At 40.5% G+C, this 22,328-nt stretch overlaps 1 protein-coding gene across 2 annotated transcripts in view; it reads left to right on the top strand.

The window, feature by feature from the left end:
- Window positions 1-22,328, top strand: part of map3k5 (mitogen-activated protein kinase kinase kinase 5) — a 77,638-nt gene that overhangs the window by 7,235 nt on the left and 48,075 nt on the right. For both annotated transcript variants that reach the window (XM_032543722.1, XM_032543721.1), the window contains exons 2-3: window positions 14,669-14,808; window positions 17,196-17,219. In XM_032543722.1, coding sequence (XP_032399613.1) covers window positions 14,669-14,808; window positions 17,196-17,219 — 164 coding nt within the window. The remainder of the gene's footprint in view (window positions 1-14,668; window positions 14,809-17,195; window positions 17,220-22,328) is intronic.

Raw genomic sequence — 22,328 nt, 5'->3', positions numbered from 1 at the left:
TCGCTTGTTAGCTTAGTCGCTAACGGGAAAATAAGTTAACAAAGTTTTGTGAACAAAACATATTTGTACCATCTACATATCTAACTGCAACCCATTTCTTTCTTCTGGCGCGGTTTGTAATCGGACAGTGAAAGGTGGAAGGTTGAACAAAAGTGGATAGAGCAAAACGGAAAAACAAGCTACAACAGCTTCCTCCATTTTGGACTGTACAGCTTTGTTTCTTTTAAAGGGCAACTCTGTCGAGACAACATGTTACTTGGTTAATTGACAGAAATTCGAGTGTCAAAGTTCACTAAGTTAAACTTGATGAGAGAAGTTTGCAAGGATGTACTTTGCCCACTCACAGAACACGCCAATTTAATTTACATTAATTTATTTGGTTGTCCGATTTTGTTGTTTTCAAATGCTGGTGTAGAGAAAGCATGGTGCTTGTTTTATTATGCAATATGCATATACTTACATTTTGTGACTTTTTGTGACATTTTGTGACATTTTGTGACTATTTTTCTAACATTTCAACATTTAGGATTTGTTGTTCTTTGATGTTTTTTAATGTATCTTTGACAATGTGGCTTTAGTTTAAAATATAAGTGTAAAATCTAAAATCTAATCTAGGAGGCAGATGTAATCCTTGGAGAGCAGGTGAGGTCCTATTACGGTTAGTGTCAACACTGCCGGGAGGCAGCTGATCGCTTCTTGTTGAGAGCGTCTCGTGATTCACCAGCATAAGACTGTACACTCAACTTCCCGACTGGCAGGCTGTGCTGCTCTGAAATCCCATCAGCTTGCCCGCTGCTAAGTTGTTTATCCTCCCTCCTGTTTACTCTGTCTGCTTGGCTGCTTGTCAGAGGTTAGAGAGCACAAGGTCAGAAGGACTTAGCCCACAGGCCACTCGCATGGCGTCTGGGGAAGTGTGACTTCCCCTCTGAGTGAGAGGTAGACTGTAGGCACACTGTTGGTAAGGAAAAGTTTCTTCCATGCTGATATTCCTCCACAGAAAGCGTAGTGTGCTGTGGAGTCGAAATTTGAAAGCTAACAGTTTGTTCTTCTGTATTCATTATTGTTGTGAGATCCACATTACACCTGAAGCATGTCAGTGATAAAACACTTGCGCTCATTGTCATATCACATCAGTTGTTTTTGCTTTGACATCTTTACTTGCTCTGCAGACTCATAACAGTAATTCCCTACTGTATATTTCAACATTCAAAACAGTCTGTTAAGAGGATATTCTTCATATACTGTACGCCGAACATGTAAGTGCAGTCAGTATGTGTAAATGTAAATGTGCTGTATTATATAGCGCTTTTCCAGTCTTAACAACTGCTCAAAGCGCTTTTACATCTACAGGGAACATTCACCATTCACACACATTCATACACTGTGGCCGGGGCTGCCGTACAAGGTGCCACCTGCTCATCAGATAAACATTCATACACATTCACACTCCGATGCGCAGCACCGGGGGCAACTCGGGGTTCAGTGTCTTGCCCAAGGACACTTCGACAAAGACTGCAGGGGCGGGGATCGAACCACCAACCTTCCGATTGGCAGGCAACCGCTCCACTGAGCCACAGCCGCCCCTGCTGTCAGATAAGATAGAGAGAGACCGGGAGGGCATGAGACGGGAGCATAGACTGTCTAATAAAAAAGCAGAGCGCTCTCTTCCCGTGGGGTTGAAAATCAAGCAGTTCCACTTAGCGCTCCCCCTAGAGGCCTGGAGAACTTCAGTTGTGTAATCTGGATGCAACGTTTTTTTTTTCTTGCATTTGCTTTGGGAGTTTGTCTGCTGTTTTTGCATCGCTTCTTTTTTCAAAAAGAAGTAGACAATGATGAGGCTAGAGGAAAAGTTAAAAAGACACAACAATCACAAGGTTTCATCTTCTGGGAAAATGAATATATGTGTACAAGATTTGGAACCAATCCATCTAGTAGAGCTTGAGATATTTAACTGGATAAGTCTAACTTTTTTTAAAGATTTTCTTTTGGGCTTTTGTCCCTTTTTTATTAAAGAGACAGTGGACAGACATGAAAGGGGGAGAGAGAGGGGGAATGACACGCAGCAAAGGGACTGAGCATGGCTCAGCCACCATGGGACGAACGCTCTTACTGGGTGAGCTAGAGGCCACACCGATAAGTCAAAACTTTGACGTGCAGGTTTTTCAGTCTGGACCAAAGTGGAGGACGGAGCGGCAGACAGACCTTGACATTGAAATCCTCCCTGGAACCGTGCTAGCGACATGGCTAAAACTCTTGAGAGTAAAAGTCACAGCAGTTGCTTAAAAGTAATTGAGTTAAGGTTAAAATATTTTTTTTAACTCTGCATCAATGGAAATTCCTCTTGTTTCAGCAAATTTTGTAAATCAAGGAGGCAAGTCGGGGCAACAGCAGCACAAGTTTTCCCCAGTGTGTTTATCAGATGTGGATGAATTCACATTCTGTTCTCAGCTTTTCCCCCCTTGGGGCCATGGCACAGCAGTTTGTAAGATCTCAGAGTGTGTAAAAAGGCAACAAAGTGGAGCAGAGGTATAAAAAAAAAAAAAAAAGAACGGTGCAACTGGAAAGGTTGTTCTCATTTCCTGAATCCTGTTTTTCAGGGTCGTTTCTAAAATAAAGGGAGCATTAATCTTTCTGCTGGGCAGGGCATCTAAACTACAAAATCACTATTGTCTAGCATTTCCCATATTATCCTCTGGGGGTAGAGATGTATTTGTAGACAGAAATGCTCAGTTGAAAGACTTGTATGGTGCTTTTCTTCCATTCCCAGAGTTATATTTTGGGACACTGTCTATTTATACTTTTGTGTGATATGTTGGCTTCACGTGTAGCTGAACCTGACTTCATATAGATGTCTGACCACTTCCAGAGACAATGTCCACTTTCACTTGTCAGTCAGTGGCTCAAGATAGTTTTGCTCCAGTCCTGAATGCATTTTTTTGCTACACTTTTATCTTTTTTGTAAGTGTCAAATAAAAAAAATAAAAAAAAAACAGCAGCTGTAAAAATGTCATACGGCATGAGTAATGTCGTCTCCGTGAGCAACAAACATGCACCACCTTGTTTAACCTGAAATTGTTACGGAGCTGATTTCTGTAATTTTGACTTTTCCAGAACTTTATGTGATGTGTACTTTTTTTTTTAAGTTTGCAAATATCTGATAATCTGTCTGACGTGCTTTGAACAAAACCTTCTTACCAAAAAGTCCAACTTAAAACCAACACGTTATCCTGCAGAGCTGTTTCCAAGTGCTTTGGAACCAGTCCTGAGTCTTATAGCGCAAGTCCAAGTTAAGGAAAGTATTCAAAAGGATTTCAAGGTTCAATGCTTTTTTGTGTCAGTATTTGAGAAGGTCAAAACTGAAATGTTTTGAGTCAACTCAAAATTCTTATATTTGTGACTTGGGTCCAAGTCAAACTTAAAGGTACCCTGGTATGGTAGGCCTTTATACATGTTATACATCTTTATACATGTATGTTAGGGCAGGGTGTTCACCACGCTCCACCAGGTGAGCCTACCAGGCGCCCGTGCCTGGTTAACTCACCTGGTGGAACACTATGGATCAATATTTTGATTATCAAGGCCCTTTTTTTGTTCAAATTACATGCTGTATTTTCACAAATATGGGGATGGAGCTGACAGGACAATATACATGACAGTAGTTTGAATTGAGGACAATTAATTAACCGGATAATCACCGGAGATTTACAAAGAATATGTTCACGGCATTTACTATTGAACTGCAACAAAATACACACGGCCATACACTGGTAAGAGCAAATTATGTTTAACCATGTATCCAGCTCATTTAAAGAGCTCATGTTACTGTATTCTGTGTACAATTAACTTTGTTTTAATATTGTATGTGCGGGCTCCCGGACAGCTCAGTCGGTAGAGCGGGCGTCCATACATAGAGGTCTGCTCCTCGACGCAGCGGGCCGAACCTGCGGCCTTTTGCTCCATGTCATTCCTTCTCTCTCGCCTCTTTTCATGTCAACAGCTGTCCTGTCAAATAAAGACATAAATGCCCCAAAATTCTTAAATATATTCATGGATATTTATATATAGTAGGCAAGGCAAGGCAGCTTTATTTGTAGAGCACATTTCAGCAACAGGGCAATTCAAAGTGCTTTACACAAAATCAGTTAAACAGATAAAACACAAGTACAAACAGTTAAAAATCATAAGCATTAAAAACCAATAAAACACATGAATAGACAGTTAAAAACAAAATAGAAACATTAGGACACATAAAACACAAGAATAAAAGTTACAGTGCAGCATAAGAAATTTAAAGAAATGAGCAGTCATTTAAAGAAAGGCAGCATCAAAAAGAAAGGTCTTCAGCCTTGATTAGTATGTGGCGTTTTTCTTATTCAGGAAATGTTTGAAAATGTTTCCCCCTTTTTCCTCCCATTGTGCTAAAATTTCCCATTTTATTGGGATCAATAAATATCTATCTATGTATCTATCTATGTATGTTCCACCTAACAAAGAGACCAATTTCCAGATCCGCTGCCTCTGAAGCGTCGCGCCGCCCAAGAGTATTGTGAATGGTTTAAGAAATGCAAACAACCCAAACTGTGTTTGTTTTTTAATGTGTGACAGGGCCAGACCTTACTCCGCAGCGCTTTAGAGGTAGGTCTGGCAAGCGAAACTACTGTGGCAGTAACCGGCCAAGAAACCCAGCAGTATACCAGCAAAAGTTCTGTTTCTGGAAATTTGGACAGAATTAGTCTTTTCTGATTACTTTTTTTTTTTTTTTTAAGGGGAGGAAAAAAGTTCTCCTTTCCAATGGAGATTGGAGACACTAATTCCACGGTCTTTGAATGTCCTCGGTGTTGGCCACACTCTTGGGAAATCCTCCATCTGGACTCTGCTCCGCTAACACAAGCCTCCTTCCCTCCTCCTCTGCTAGCAATAACCGATAAGGCAAAAAAAACCTCAATAGCAACACACCGAGCGTTTCCCTCACATCTGATACAGCCGTTTCCTCGCCGAGTCTCCATGGTTCTCATGTGTAATTGATTGTAACAAGTGCTTTATCTACTTACTGTACCTCTGCTCTGCCTACAAAACTGCAGACCATTAAAGCTGGCCCCTGAGGGACCAGTGTAAACGGCGCTGTTGCAAAGTAATTGGAGTGCTTTTAGCATCGCAGCACAACGGCATTTACACAAAAACAAAAGTGTTTTTTCACAGAAATGACACATGCAAACATTTTATTCTTCCCTTACCGTGCGTGGTAAAACAGATTATATGAAAGGTGCTGTGGTGCTGTGTGAGTGGTGGAGTATTACACTTTAAAACTTTTTTTTTTTTTTTTTAATGATCAGCAATGCCACACAAGATGTGACTGGCTGTGTATATAAATATGCAACCTGTTGTTTTAAATGCATAGATACTTCTTTAGACAAAAAGTCAAGCTTGCAAGTTAACCTTGAGTTTATTCTAACAACAGGGTGAAAACATAATTTCCATTTTGGGATTAATAAAGTATAAATTACTATTAATAAAAAAAAATTATTAGTTAAAGGACTAGTCACAAAAAGAAATCCTCTATGGTGGACAATAAAGTTGGTTTGTATCTTTCATTTTCATACACTATACTGTAGCTTTAGAGATAAATAGTGTAGAAGATGGACGCAGCCTCAGTGTTGTAGCCCACACTCATTAAAATAGATTTCTTTGTGTCTAAATGTATGTTCTCCATTTGGCTCCGAGCACAGGAGAGAGAAAGACTGAGTTACAGAGATAATCCATATCCACTCAAACAGTCTCCAGTGACATTAAGATCCTTCTGCGCATACAATATTGAGCAGATCCCCCCCCCTCCAAAAAAAGAGCATGTGTAACTGGTGGAAGCAGTCAGGTGAGCAGTGAGTACCCAAAACTGTATTCTGTACTGTATACCCAAAAGCCAGAAATGGCCAAAAAAATTCAGATTTATAAAACTGTGTGCAGGCACATCTGTAAACAATGTTCTCTTAATAAATCACAGATTACCAACAAGTGTGCGTGCGTGAGTCAGCCTCTTATTCTGCCCCGTACACGCCAATTTCTAACCCTAAATCAGTCCAGCCAGGATTTTGCGACGATCGCGATGACGCCAATTCACGTGAATTCAACCAATCACCGCGAGTTTGGTGCAACCCGCAATTTTGACCAATCACCACAACCTTTATGCAAACTGGAGTTTCCTGCATCGTCAACCAATCCCAGCAGTCCCACGTTCCAGACTTTGAATCAGTATGTGACTCTGAGAGCCAGTGACCAAGCGGGACTAGGAACTGGTTGACGTCACATGTACGTCGCCAAATTAATTTCCTTGTTTCTGATCTGAAGATGTGACGCGTGTGACTCAAACATCTCACATTCACCAACAAAACGTACAGCGAAAGACCGCGCAAAACATTTCAGCCCGTTTTGTAGAAACATTTCTACACTTGTGCAATGATAAGTTAAAGTCCAATAAGTACTTTATTAAACCGTATGAATGGATGTCCCAGGCCAGGATGGGAAATTAATTAACAATGTAAAGATCAACAAGCTACTGACAGACATGTTCAAATTTGATTCATTCAATAAATTCTTATTTTTTGTCTTAAATCCCCCAGCCATTTTCATTTGCAGCATCCTCAGCCTAATTGATGAGGTTACTAGGAAAGTTCAGCCTAAAGAAATGTTATTCTCCTCAAAACAGGTTCCTTTTTTATTTTTAAATAACTATATACAAAAAAAAACTTTCTCTGTCCCCCACAACTTTATTGCAACAAACAAAATGATGCAAATTTTGCAAATTTTGGGCCACAACAATCTCAAAAAAAGTCCACCGCAGTATTTTATTTAGAACAATTACTAACACTTTGCCAAAAACACAGCATCCACTATATCCCCCACCCCGAGATTCAATTTGAAGACTAAAGTGTAAAAGGCAAAAACACTTCTCTTCATGCAGGTTTAATCACCAACAGTATTAAAGTTCGGATCGATAACGAGGACATTAAGTGTAACGACGGCTGTATTTTCAGACTTTGATATTAAATGCACAGTATTAAAGACAGACATTTGGTCATTTACACTGTGTTCTGCGGTTATCTAATGGTAGGGTATTTGATGCTATCATGTATTCCATGGAGTCGGGTTGATTTAGTTTTTTTTTTTTTCAGTTTGATTAAAGAGTTGAGTTGGATTTTACAAGGTGTTTATGGAACAATTATCCCTCAGTACAAACGCAAATGGAACTGCTGGATTTATTCTTCATAACATGGATGATATGGAGAGAAAATAACGTGTGTGAGGCATCAATACTTGAGATATTACAGGTAATCCTAATTCTCACATTTACTTTCTGCAGCCTGACTTCAGTTCACCACCTCACCATCTGCGTCGCCAATTCCCATCGTCTCCAAAATGTGCGTACGCATTCTCCCGTCAAGTTTGAGAAGTGGTGTACGCACATTTTCAGCCCCGTTGTGTGTATGCCACGTATGTAAATGAGACCCCATGACAACTCATGTAGCTCTTCACTGTCTTAGCCGCTCATCGCCCTTCGCCGCCCTCGTTCCTTTCTCCTTCTCCCCCTCAGAGGCGCCGCCGGGCCTGAGGAACCTTCAGCAGCAGGCCGGTAGCTGCTGGAAGCCAAATAGTGCACAAGAATATTGAATTATTTCCCTCCTCCGCTTTGAGCAGTAGGCGAGGGAATCAATTTAGTTTTGGTCAACAGTAGCCGTTCCAGCCGTAGGAGGTGTAGCAGGATTATCAGGACAGTGCTGTGCATGTTTTCTTTTTCCAGTTTGTCTTATCTCTCGCCGGTGTAGATAGACTTGGGTTTACTTTGAGGTGATTGCTACAACAGCTGAGGTGAGCACGTGTGATGAGGTGTTTAAAAGTGTGACTGCTCAAGTTACTCAACTGCTACTGGCTTTACACAGCCTTCTGTCAACACTATGTTGGCAGGTCTGCTGTTACATTGGCATGCACTCAGCTCCGCTGTTGAATTGGTAAGCAATCACGACATCTGAACGCTCTCCAGAAAATATTCAGATGCTCTGCTGTTGAATCAGGGAAAATGACAGGCACAGTCTTTAGGACATTTTCTGGTTTTGTGCGGTTTGTTCCCATAAATTCAAGAGCGTTGTTCCTAATGTGGCAAGAAGCCGTCCTGATTCTGCTGGCAGATTGTAAAACACATTTTAGATGTACCGTGTACTAGAGTAGTGACATTTTCTTAGTGTGTATTCATAACATGGGGACTGTGCCTAGAATTGTGAATCATTTCCTCCTTTGGTTTATTTAGTCCTATAGTCAAATGTTTGTTAGGATCATGTTCTTAGTCCTTTCAAATGCAATGCTGTTTATTAGAACTGTGCATATTATGTTGTAACTCAACACCAGAATGCAATGTTTTTTCTAGGAGATCATACATATTTAACTAAACACTAAGTAAGAACTGTTTTCATTATTGATTATTCCTCGACATAGCCCAAAGTGAGCATAATATTATATATCTTTGTTATGTTAGACATGACAAATATAGAGTGTAAAATCATTTTTAAAAAAAACAAAGAAATCAAAGAGTGTCACTAAAAGTATTTTGTAATTTTGCTAGAAGCTAGATTGTATAGGCATGCTAGCACCTTTGTGAGGCTGTACATGGGCAAAATTATGCTTTTAACTAAGTGCTAACATCAGCATGCTAGCATGCTCCCAATGACAATGCTAACATGCTATTCAGGAGGTATGATGTTCACCATCATTCATTTAGTGTTTAAGCATGCTAACATTAGCTAGTTATCACATAGACACAACATACAGCTGCATTAGTTTTGCAAGTACAGTATTTGGTCATAAACCAAAGTATTGGACACATTGATGCTTTTGGATTATGGCGCTTAAGGTCTAGGGATCCAACAGTCCAACAGATCCAAAGTCATTAGAAAACATCCTGAGGGGAACATGAATGTAAAAAAACAAACACAAATGTACGACAATCCATCCAATAGTTTTCAAGACATGTCACTCTAAACCACAAATATCAATCTTATTGGTGGCGCTAGAAGAAGTAGCAGGGGGTCACCAAACTAGTTTGGGTTCATCCTCTGGGAATCAGTGTCGGAACAAAATTGCATTGCAGTTCATCCAATAGTCGTTGAGATATTCCACTCCTGATAAAAGCAGTGGACTGGCATACTGAAATCACCGTACCACTAGCATTGCTAAAAATGACTAATTATTAATAACTAATTGATTGACTAACCATCTTAGCTCTTGTTGACAATGACTCCCTACGTTTGTGAGGAGACGAGAAGCTGCTTGCATTACAACTGCTGCCGGGCTTTCAAGTCAGACACCTGTTTCTGTAATGACAGCCAAACATCCTGTCGGGGAAATGTGGGACGAAAGTGGTTCTGTATGATTACCGCTGTATTCAGTTTCTTTTTACTTCCTGTGACTGTCAAACTATATAACTCCTCCCTCTTGGTGCAATAATTTACCAGCTACATGTTGAAAATTGTTTATTTATATCCTGCCACTACTTATTTTTCACACTGTACTTATTAAGGATTCATCTGTATTTATGTTGGTACTATACTTGAGGTTGACACTGCACTTCAATAGAATTTGTAGAATCCATTTGAAACAATCTTTTTAACCTCATCTTATTTATAACCTAACCTCACTTTACTTTAATTTTTTACTGTAGCTATTTTACTTTATACACTTATTGACTTGCTTTTTCTTACTCTTATTTTAGCTTGAATTTGAAACCGCAGCTACATCATTTCCCGGAGGGGCTCAATCAAGTATTCTGATTAATTGACGTTTGATTGATTAAGGTCCGGCATGTGTTCCTACTTTCTGGGTTTATAATATTACTGTTTAGTATGTGTGCATCTAGACTGAAACACACAATCCACACTGTCGACATAGGCCACCAGTCACGTGTTGTCAGCTCTCAGGGGCTTTATTGTGAGTTCAAGGCTCTTATGAGCTCTGCACTGATTGCTCCTGGCGAGTCTCCTGTCACTTATATTCACGGCTGTGTTCCTTAATCATCACCTATGTATATTAGCCCTGCCCTATGACACCAAACATGTTCCTTGGCTCAAATGTACTGTGAAGTAAGTGAGGTTCAAAGCAATGCAGAATTACCCCAACCATTTCATCGAGTGCAACCTCCTTTTCTTTTTGTCAGAAATACAGCTCTGTTTCACCCTGCTGCCTTTAGATGGCCTGTTTGCATTCAAATATCGCTGAGATGTAATATTGATAGGGTCTACCTCCAGCAGAGAAATGAGACAAGCTTATTTTTTATTCATCAGCCAACCCGCGCTGCCTGGATGTTGACATTCAGCACCTTGTTTGCAAAAGTAAGAGCACTGAAGAAGCTAAAAACTCAGGATTGCTATGGTTTGCATTAAGATTTGGCTTTGTGGGCAAATACTGTATCTGCTTAAGGTCCAGTTAATCCCAAAAGAGTCCAGGAGTTCCAATTTTCCCAAGCCAGTCACTCAGTCTTGCTTTGGACCCAGGTGATGGCCGAACATTCAGTGAACATCGTGTGTGATTGTTGAGATATTAATAGAAATGCTTCATAGATGTAGAAGTAACAACTGCTGTTAAGCAATGGTCAGTGAGTGAGGATTAGAGTGTACTTTACCTCTCCGTCTTATACGTCAGAAAGTGAAACCTAATGTGCACTCAATCACACAGTAGACATCCTGATGTGAAGAGACTAGCTGCTCAAGAGCAAAAACCCTCTTGATGTTCTGCATCACTGCAGAGAGCCACAGAGCTTAAGGTCCCGTATATCCTGTCCTCTGCTTGCCTAACAGATATGGAAATGTTTGAAAAGGCTGTTTTCTAAAGCTCATGTGGAGGAAGGGGTTGATAATGAAAACCTCTGAGGCCAGCAACAAGTACCTGCTTCCTGGATGAATTTGCATGTGCTGATGATGAGTGCGAGGAGCTGCATGGCCCCTCATCACTGACAAAAGCTCTCCACCGCTGCAGCCAGCCAGACTCTGATAGGCTTCTCTCTGCAGTGTTGTGTTGGAATGAATTAAAGTGACTGTTTGATGTTAACTGTGCGTTCAAATTATGAGCATTCACATGGTTGCTTGTATTAGAATATCTGAGAGAGAAAGTAGTTTTCACCATGCTGCTGGTGTTGCATCCTAATGAGTGTGGCGGCTGTCTGATAAGTAGAGAGAGCTATCAGAGCTGTTTTAAAGCTGCATTAATAGATTATTTTGGCCACTTGTGGGCAGGAAACTCTTGCTAACTCATGAGGGAAATATCTAATTCTTGTGTTGCTAAATGCTCCATTATGTTTGCCAGCTAGTTGCTGTGTCTGTCTGTTGTCCAGTGTTAGCGAGGAATAGTGGATTTATCGGAGTTTTCTTGCTGAAACAGGTGCCTGATACAGCAGGAAATGATGCAGTAAGAGTGAATCAAAACTTTAAAGTTGCAGGTTGTGCTTCCTTGTTACCATCCCGATATATCGTTCCACTGTTTTTGTTCTGTCGAGCCTAAAATGGTCCATAACGGAAATTGGTCAGAAAAGAGCAACCTCTCATCTGACTTGCTTGAGTGTGAAAAAGTGCTTATTTTAGTGCTAGCTTGAAACAACCCATAAGGGGTAAAAGACACAACTGGCTGGATCAGAGTTTCATCACTCCTAATCTCCATGTAATGTGTTTGTTGACACAGAGAGGTGGAGGGTTGGGAAACAGATGGAAAAACCAGGGTGCAGTATTATCTCTGTGAATCCCTGAGCTACTATGTCATTACTGGAGCGCAGCCACTGGGCTGATGTGTTTGTGTTGTCATCAGTGTCTCTGGGCGGCCTCAGGACCAGCGTGTACCACCTCACCTCATGAGTGGGCTGGGCCTCCATAACACTGTCATTCTTATTCTACCACCTACACCTGTGTGTATTGCCACATACATATCATAAGGCCATATCAATGCAAGAATTTAAGGGATTTTTTGATTTTGCAGGGTCAAATGTATTAGTACGTTATAGTTCAGTTCAACAGAACACCTATGAATGAGCTCTTTGGTACCAAAAGCAGTCTGTTAGGTAGGGCTGCTTGATTATTATAACTGTAAAAACAGTCTAAAAAATCTAATTTCCCCTTGCAGGACAAATAAAGTGTCTTGTGATGGGAAGAATCATAATCACAATTACTTTGGTCAACATTAAAATCATGATTATTTAACACACTTAAACATTCACTTTTGGAAATATGTTGCATTTATTGTACCGGTTAAACAAATCAACAGTGAAAATTTCCCGCTTTGAACTTTCACTCAGAACACAAGACAAAAAAGAGTTTACTTAAAAAACGTAATGTGCAAAATAATAGTTTTTCACAAATACATTGTTTTTGTGATCTTTAGGAGCCAAATCGCGATTAAAATCGGATGAATTGCACAGCCCTAGTTCAATGCCACATACGTATCATAATGCCATTATGCAAGCATTGAGGTATTTAATTTTACCTATTTATCAAATGGTATTTGTACATTATGTTTCAGTTCAACAGCACACCTATGACTAAGCTCTTTGGTAACACTGCAGTCTGTTATGCTTGTGAAAGTCCTTGGTTCAAGGCTGGGAACTCTCCGCCCCTTCACCAAAAGCTCTAGCCCCCGCTGGTTTGAGTGACACTTCTGATCCAGATCATATGCTTGAGTTCAGCTGGACTCCGTGTGGTATTTGTATTCATAGGTAGAGTTGAAAAGATTGGGCCACACCACCTTCCATTAAATCTGTTTTTCATGAGTGTGAATCTGAGTGAGCTCCACTTGTTTCTCTGACACCCGAGTCTACAGCCGACTGCTGTAAACACCACCTGTAACAACCTGGAGTATGTGATACTGACACACACATGATGTGGCTTTGAATCCGTCCATTAACCTTTTGAACTACGTGTCAGTCGATGTTGGCTCAAATGAAAGCCTGATATCAAGTGTTAGCAAGGTCATTGACATGATGCAGGCTTTACATTATGTAGTATAAATTGGACAGTTGCCAGTAATGAGAAATGTCGTTGTTACCAAGTTTAGTATCAGTCTAATCTCATATCTGATATTCAACACTAAAATGCACTTTTACTTGACATATTCATTCGACCATTACTGTAATTGATCGAACAATTAGTTAAAGTTGTTTGTCGTCGACCAATTGATTAATTGAAAATAGTTTTAACCTTAAAGATGTGTGCAGGATAAGAGTTAGGCAGCAATGGCACACTTTCTACCTGAACTGCTTCTTAAATGGATTGCCAAGTCGTTTAATTATCTAAATAACAACACTGCCACTTGTAATATTGACTCCACACGAAAACATGTTGCTGTTTTATTTGTCCCCCCCCCCCTAAAAATATCACTTAAACCGTGCTGTGTATTGTGAGTAATATACACTTCAAATAATTGTGTAAGTGGCAATAACTGGAAAAATGGTAATGGGGCAACACAATGTGTTTTAAGTTTAGAACCTTTTAGAGTCCCCCTCCCTTTCCTCACAGTGGTTTGGTCCACCGCTTGGTTTTCTATTGATCTATTTCTTTTCGATTGACTGTAAAAGGGTTTTTTCCCGTTAACGGCACACAGAAGTCCGGTGGGACTCGTGGGAGGGATGGAATTGCGTCAGTAAGTAGACTGGCAAAAACAGTTTTATTCACTTTAAACTTTGGATAAAGTGATTATTTTCTTTAGTACAGATGATGCAGAGTCAATAATTAATTAGTCATGACTAAAAAAAAATTAGCTTGCTTAATCCACCCAACGTCCTTTCACTAGTTACAGAAGGCGAGCCTACTGTAAAAAAGTTACAAGTTCTGATCTGGCGAGAGTGTCTTTTCTACGCTGTGGGGTATGTCGGTACACGATCCGTCCTGCGCATGCGAACATATTGCACATGCACACTCCATATTCATGCGCCATTTTGAAATACCTCAGCCAGTGAGGGTCATACAGGACCACTCTACTCTATATACTGCTCTGCCTTTTGCGTTTTAGCTGCCACACAATAAACTCACAGGTGGTGCTAATCTGCTAATGGGTATTGTTTCTTCCCGGCCCCGGCAAGGTTTTAATAAAGGAAATATGGAATGTTCACCGCACGTATTCAAAATCCAAATTTCAGGAACAAGAGTCTTCTTCTTCGCCCAGAAAAAGAAAAAGGAGATTGAAAAGAGCAAAGGACCGGCTTTTTGAAGCGTGAAGGCTATCGTGGCTGTATTATGTAATTTAAACTGCGTGGCGTGAGAGAGTTGATTGCGACATATGATCTCAACGCTAGATGGGAGAAATTCCAACACATTGGACCGTTTTAAGTTGTTAAACTTTACTATTTAAGAGGCCGGCTGGCTTACTAGCGAGTTAGTTAGCTAGAAGGCTCAGCTCTCAGTTCAGCATCACATGTAAAAGAATCACTTCATTCGATGTTTAAAGTAAATAAAATAGTTTTGCCAGCCTACGTACGTACCCCCCCCCCACACCCACTAATATACAATGATCACTTAAACAATATTGTGCTTCCATTGTTGTGGCAGCAGTTTGGAAAAGGCCCTGTCCTGGAACACTTTTAATCCAAGTATTAAGTTCGAGAGCTACACTGATATCTAACAACACACCTGTACCTGTCTCTTTCTATCAGACATCGCTGTGGTGGAGATGACGGATGCCTTTCGCCAGCCCTCGCTCTTCTACCACCTGGGAGTCAGAGAGAGCTTCAGCATGGCCAACAACATCATCCTGTACTGCGACACTAACTCCGACTCCCTCCAGTCTCTACAGGTACAGTAAGCCGTCGCCACGAACAGGAACCAGGACAATCCTGCCATCCTCACTTTAACACATGAACCAGACAATAACCGATCACAAAGGTGGTGATTAAAGGCTATATTTAGGAGGAGGCAGGGACGGAGGGACAGGGGATTGACAGAAATGTAATTTGTTGTCAGCGGCACATAAATGCACCAATAATGTGATGGAAGGAAATGCATTTATAAAAGCCCATTGGAAAGTCAGCGATGGGGTGATGGTGTTTCTGCTCTGCAATTCAGAGATCACCTGTCAGTACTGTGATGTCTTTTTGTTGTTGTAATATTTTATTTCTTTTTTTAAAGTGATATATCTTTAGGTACTTTATAATATCCACTAAGAAGGTTTTAATTCCAGTCCTGATGTTTTCTAGCTGGAAAATTTACGAAGAATTACAGTTCAGATATCAATAAAGTTTGGTGGGAAGTGAAGTCACCGCCCCCCCCCCCCCAAAAAAAAAAAAAAAAAACAGGTAGACATCAGTCCAGGCGTGGGCTCGGGTTTTGAAGGATTGCTCATCTTTGAAATATCATCTACCCTACTGGACTTGCAGATTCATATTGAATTTCAAAACGTGTAATTTTTGAAACCACAAAGTTAGGGTATTGTGCACTCTCGGTGGAGGTGCTCAACTTGATAACATGAGTAATGATCATCACCAGAATATCATTACTCATGTTATCAAGTTGTTGTTTTTTTTAGTGGAGGTAGCCTGTATTACAGAAGAAGGCGGCCCGCCTCCACTAAAAAAACTTTAACTAACTAAATTCATAAAAGGTGATACACTGTTATGAAATAAACCACAACCTTCAAGGAAAAGAGCAGAGGCACTGCTCTGTTACAGCAATCTGTAATGGAGAGTGTCACCTTTTTATTCATATTAAAACATCAGACTGTTACTTTAACCCAGAAAAAAATCTCACCAAGACAAGTTTTGGCTGAGTCAGCAAACTGAATCACAACAATGCAAGTCTCTCAGAGCTCCCGTGTAGCAGATGAGACGCAGTTCACACTGTCTGAGGCCCAGGCTGAACACATTTAAAGCTCCTGCTGTCAGCGACTTGTAGCAGAGGAACACTGAAGCCTTTATTGTAGGTGTTCTGCTGGTGAGAAGGGGTATTATGGCAACACGCGACCACACTGTGCAGCCAACACGTAGTACTAAACAGCCTTCGGCCCACATTAAATGCAGAAGTCAAGATAAACATGTCATTAAAAACCTAACGCACAGTCGCAGCTCTATTATTTCTGCTTTTATAGTTAAAAAAATGATTTTCATGACCTGCCCTAATGCAGACTAGTACCTATTTGTAGTTCCTGTGGTTTGCCGTGGTGCCCGCCCGCCTGGCTGGACATCCGGCTAGCCGCTCCCTACCCTGCCTGAAAATACCACTTCTCTCCGGTGGTTTCTTCTGATCTCTATCAGGCCGCTAAATTGTTTCAAGGGGGAATGTTTTAATCTCAGGAATGACTGTATCTTTAAATACTGGAGCTACTTGTTATTTTAATTTGAATAAATCAAGATTCTAAAGAGACGATAGTGTACTCTCATGCTGCTCATGCTTCTTTTCACGCTGAAAAGTGGTGTCACTGTTGACGCAGGTACAGTTTATTCACTAGTAAAATAAGACTGGAAGTAAATGATTTTCTTTTATATACAAGAAGAAAGCAATTTACTTTCAGTTGGAAGTACTTGTGTGGATACATGCTTCTTATTCAGATTTATTTTGAAGGACAGCCGACATGAGGAAGATATCCTAATTGATTCAGATTGTGACACATCCTAAAGGTCATCACAGCAATGCATTGAAAAGGAATGTGATAGTGATATTATGCAAACACCCATTCATTTTTACCCACAGGCAGATATGAGTAAATCTTTGTACCATTCAATGTTTGTAAGGTTAAATGACTACTTCCTTCCTTTTTTTAGTAGCTTGGCTCAGTGATCCGCTTCATCTGTTGTGTTGTTTTAACTCTCATGGTAAGCACACCGGCCCGATTACCGGCCGTCGGACAGTCTGGCGAGGTCAGTGACTCCAGTCATTTTTTGAGTGACCATACAGATAAGCGGCGCCTGATGTTACGGAGACGTATTGCGTATCGCTTCGTCTGGCCGCCGGGTTGGTTTGTGAGAGCCTTCACAGTGTCACAGCTTTAACCAGAAACGTTCATCACACATTGGACAAGCAGCTGTCTTAATAAAATGTTACTATCTCAGGTATGATGTATGAGGTATGAACTGATATGTACTCTATTGTTTTATTCAGTAACACCGTGTCCAAAACAAAATTAGACAACGAAATTGGAGAAATCATCTTGTGTTATCTCTAAATGTCGTTTCTCTTTTCTTCTTTCAGGAGATAATTTGCCAGAAGAACACTGTAAGTGCACAAAGCAATTATTTTTATCCTCGCCTTTGCCTTTCACACTCTACTCAGCCATGGCTCACACATCACACATCTTATGTGGTGCGGAGAATATGTTGTTTTTTTTTGTTTTTTTTACAACGTTTAGGGAGCACAGTGTCTAACACCTTATGTTTCTCTTGGTGTTTATAAAGGTTTTTTTCCTTTGCTGCCCACTTTTGTTTAGTTGCTGTGATAAACGTTTCACACGGAAATGTAAATGGACTGTATTTATAGAGCGCTTTTCTAGTCTTAACTACTCAAAGCACATAATACAGGAACCAATCACCATCCACGATCATTCATACACTGAATTAGCAGTTTGGGCTTCAGTGTTTTGCCCAAGGACACTCAAGCAGGGCTCCAACCACCAACCTTCCTCGCCCCACGAAAAATAAAAATGAAAACATCTTCCATTTTCAAAGATGTTTTTTTTCCTCCAATGACAGCAGAGTTACAGTGACTGGAAGTGAGCATGGGCTTGATCTGCATAAAAAGGCTTAAGCATTTTGACAACTTGACTTGCAAAAACTGCAGAATTCAAATGAGGTGCTGCTTTAAAGCTAAGGACATCCTGTTCTTTACTGATTCACCCACTGAAACACATTGGGTGAATATATACTTTTTTTTTTAGTAAAGACAAAGCAAGTGAACTATGTTTCCAGTTGAAAATGTGCATTGTTTTACTACTGTGGCTCTGAGTAGTATGTGTTGAATACAACATGTAGAGGACAAAGCCAATAGTGGTCATTATAAACCACTGATTTCTGTAACCTTGTTACAGCATAATATAGGTAACAAGGATCCTAAAAAAAGGTATGTGATAAATCAATTACACTTTACTTGGGTATCTACATAAGAGTGACATCACACTGTCATGAACGTGTATTACACATTATAAACAATCCTTCTGTTATTAAGTGTCATTCGGTTTTGTCATGTTAGGGTTCATGTGTCATGTCACTCTTATGTAGATACCTTCAAGTAAAGTGTTACCGATAAATCTAATAATTATTTCTTTCAGTTGTTGGCAGTTCAGATTATACAATGTAAGAAAGTACGAGATGTACTTCCCTAAACACAGTGTTATAACAGGATAACAGCTGCAGTCCTCTCACTTAAGAGGATCCAAGTAACAAATGTTCACCATTTCTGCTTGACGAATGCCTTTTAATGATGAATCGCTTATTAAAATTGATGTTTCATTTTCTAATTGAACAATTGACTAAATCAGCTCTTGAACAAAGATTAAGGCAGAAGACTGATTGATGTCCAGGAGTGCATGTTCAGGACCAAGATGTAAGGCTTAGCTCTCCTAAGTGACTTTTGGGAGAGGAAGGAGGTAGCGCCGCGCGGCGTGAAACATTCTGATCTCCAACAACTCGTACCGTGTGCAGAGAGCTGATTATCACTCCCAGTGTGAGTGTCAGCTCAATGATCTCCCCGATGTGCACTCCCTGTCTTTGTTCTCTCTCTTTCTTGCTCGTATTAAGGCACTTCACTGCCCTTTGCACTGGTGCATGTGCTTTTAGCGTACCCTCTTTGATGGTAAAAGTGCACTTTAAGTGTAATATCTGCAGAGTTTTTTTAAATACATTTTCCATCCCTTTGAAGGTATTCTAGCGGTTTTCTCTGCATGTGCAATGGTCAGCACCATTTGTTTTTGACATCCGTTTTAATCAATTTCCATTCCAATTGAAGCACTAAACCTTTTCAGTTTAAAATACATTTGAACATTATTAATCCTATTTCTACAAAAACAAGTTCACACGGAAACTTTCCGCCAATAGCAAACCTCTGTCAAGGGGCGCCCGGGTAGCTCACCTGTTAGAGAGCCTGCCCATATATATACAGTATATATATATAGAGAGAGAGGTTTACTCCTCAACGCAGCGGCCACAGGTTCTACTCCGAGCTGTGGCTCTTTGTCTGCATGTCATCCCCCCCCCCCCTTTCATGTCTCCAGCTCTCCTGTCACATTTGCCTAAAGTCTAACTAGTCTAACTGTGTGTCAATCACTGCTCAGGCACACGCATTTCATAGCGTCGTCCCCTTCCTCGTGCACGAGCTACAGATAGGTTTCCTCCCCCTCCCCCGTCACTCCCCGATGTGAGTCGAGTGAAGATTTGAGTTGCGCATGTGTCACTTTGCAACAAGTAGCATACAAGATGCTAACAAGAGACTTTTGTAATGTTAATACAATTAAAATGGATCCACTTAACCAGGTTTGTTCACTGCTGGCTACAAGCTAGCATGCATCACAACAAGGCTGTCACTGGAATGAAGTTCTGAGCTAACGTTAGCAACCAAACAATCAAAGATAGCTACAACGTTTTTTGAAATGATTTCCATCTTCTTTGTTATTGTTTGTAATGAGAAAAGTTTATTATTTCATGGATTTCACAAATTTCAGTAATACACATTAACTCGTAAACCGTTTAAATCTGAGTGTGCACGACTTTAATCTGCACTTAACTTCACACACGCTCTATCATGCACAGCTCACCCTCTGAGGGAGGGGCTTAGGAGACCGTTTTGGGCTATAGGGACTGAGAAGTTTTCGATGTTCAAGTTTTTTGGCTAAGTCCTGGATCTTCACACTCCTACCTACAGCACCTTTAATGATTTGTGTAGAAGACATAATTAGCTTCATTGTACTTGTGTTGCAGGGTGAAGCTTGCTTGCCTTATCATTATACTACTTTATTACAGATACAAATGTATTTAAAATATTATCAGTTGCTTACTGTAGAAGAACATATTTGGGCAGTAACACAAATGTTAGTTTTGGCCTTGGTACACTATTTTCCAAAAGTGTGTCACTTTTACATGATAAAGAGGTAAGATTTGTTTGGAAATTTAACAATGTAACAAGTTTGGCTGAGGTCGCTGCAGTTTAAACTTCTACAAACCAGATGAGCAAGACACAAAGACGCTAACGCATTAAATGTTCCTCTCAACTCTGATGTAGTAGCATTTTTGTTCCCATGGACCTCAACTTCTCACTTGTAATCTCACAAAATAATGTAGTAAGTTAATGAGGTTTTACTTTGCTTTGTTAGTCACAGAGCCATTTTCACAAACTGGAACTTTAGTCATAAACAGCAGAGTCTCTTGCCATTCCTTGAATTTGACGATTTTAGCATCGGCCCTTGTCCCCGTCCTCCTTGTCATCTTTCTTGTCGTCTTTCTTGTAAATCAGCGGTTTTCGCAAACCAATAGAAATGCCATCAACACACCCGCTCTCACACTTTGTAATTTAATCGGAGATTTCACAGACTTTGTGCTGGGAAGCATCTATTTCTGATCCAACTGATTTAGACTTTTGCATTCTCACATTCAGCTCCGCCAGGTAATGTCTAGATAATTTCAGGTTTGCAGTGCATGTGCGAAAGGGGCTTATGCTACTACTGTAGTTAGTCAGCCGGGCATGCAAACATTTGATAAATACACTCTTTAGTGCATTCCTTACTATTTTGCTCTTGTGTTTATGCTTTTGGCAAGGCTAGAAAGTCTTGAGGCTTACAAAATCTTGAGCAACTGAGTGAGACTCTTACCTGAGATCCACTTCAACATTTGTAGAGATCCAAAACAAGCCTGACAAGCCTGCTGTGCAAATGCATTTAATATCTGTCATTTAAACAAATGTCTTAAAATATCAGGTGTAAATGTATCTGCTTATCCTCTGCCATTACAAAAGAATCTTTTGCTAATTGTATTCAACTACTCACCATGATAGTGGAAATTCAGGTAATTAGCCTCTCTTGGATTATATCCAATTACTATAATTACAAGCACATGGCTTTGTCTGTGTTGGTGTAAATTCACTTAAGCTACCCATGGACTTGATTCAAATCTGCAACTCACAGGTACAAACTGGAAGAGACCAATAGTTTTTATTAGTCATGATTTACAACTTCCTCAACAGGTTACTAACTATTGGAACAGTCATATACTGTAAATTAAGTACTAACATCAAGTTGTGGTCGGCTCTTTGTTTGCCTCTGTGTAGGTGGGAGAGTAGGCATGCAGCTACAACCCTCCTGTAACTGAAAATGGACAAATGGCTGATCTGCAAAGGCTAACAAGCCAGATGACTCACTCGCTGAACAACTGACTCACTCTCAGTCACATTCACCAGATTCCCCGTGTGCTAGTCCCGACTCATTGCTTTCAGTCGCACTCGTTACCTGTGATCGACTAGCGGAGGTTAGCTCAGAACGACCTACAGCCGCTCCAGCACATGCATCGGCCTGTAAAAACAAACCTGTCATGCAATCCCCACAAATCGTACACACACAGAGGAGCTAAATATAGTGTCAGGATATGCAGCCCGTCTGGTTACACCTAAAATAAATAGGGGTCACTTGTCTATTTTATGAAAGGCATGCACCGCCACTGCAGCAACGGGTGATGTAATAAACCGCTGTTGCACAGGAGGAAGCAGTTTTCTGCAGGTGGCTTTCATTGCTTCAATGCCGCACCTTCCTTTCACTTCCTTTACTATGGCAGTGAGAGCAGCAGCAGTGCAGTTCCTCAAAGAGGCTGCATGGAAAGCTAAAACCATGCCTGAATGAATATTAAAGCCATCAGGAGGCAGCTGGTCGCAGCCCATCCGCCTTCAGACATGCTCATGTTCTGTTTCACCTCACAACTGACTTTCTGGGAATAGCTCTCCTTGAAAAGACCTCAGCTCTTTTTCTTGAGGATGTCAATAATGGATTTCCTGCCTCTCTCTCTCTTTCTCTCTGTCCTGTTTGCAAACACCACATGCACTTGTGTTTCCTCATTGTTTATTCAGCAGTGGCAGGCCAACAGAAGCATCACGACCGCTGCTGAGAATAATGTGAAGTTTAAAACAAATACAGACAATCTTCCTCCAGACATAACCCCAGATGTCAAAAATTAGAGCTGAGTAAACAAAGATGAACACTTTTTGTGTTACAACTGCAGTAAAAACTGAAACAGACAAAGAAAGGAAATTACTCCTGCATGCCACAGCTGCAGCAAATAACAAGGAAGAGCTTTGGTCTAGGTGAACAGCAAGGCTTTTGTTTCTGCTTGATTTTCATGAGCACCGTGCTGC

Source organism: Etheostoma spectabile, chromosome 18 (genome assembly GCF_008692095.1).
Source record: "Etheostoma spectabile isolate EspeVRDwgs_2016 chromosome 18, UIUC_Espe_1.0, whole genome shotgun sequence".
In the NCBI taxonomy this organism is placed as follows: domain Eukaryota; kingdom Metazoa; phylum Chordata; class Actinopteri; order Perciformes; family Percidae; genus Etheostoma; species Etheostoma spectabile.
This window is presented reverse-complemented; position numbering and strand designations above follow the sequence as displayed.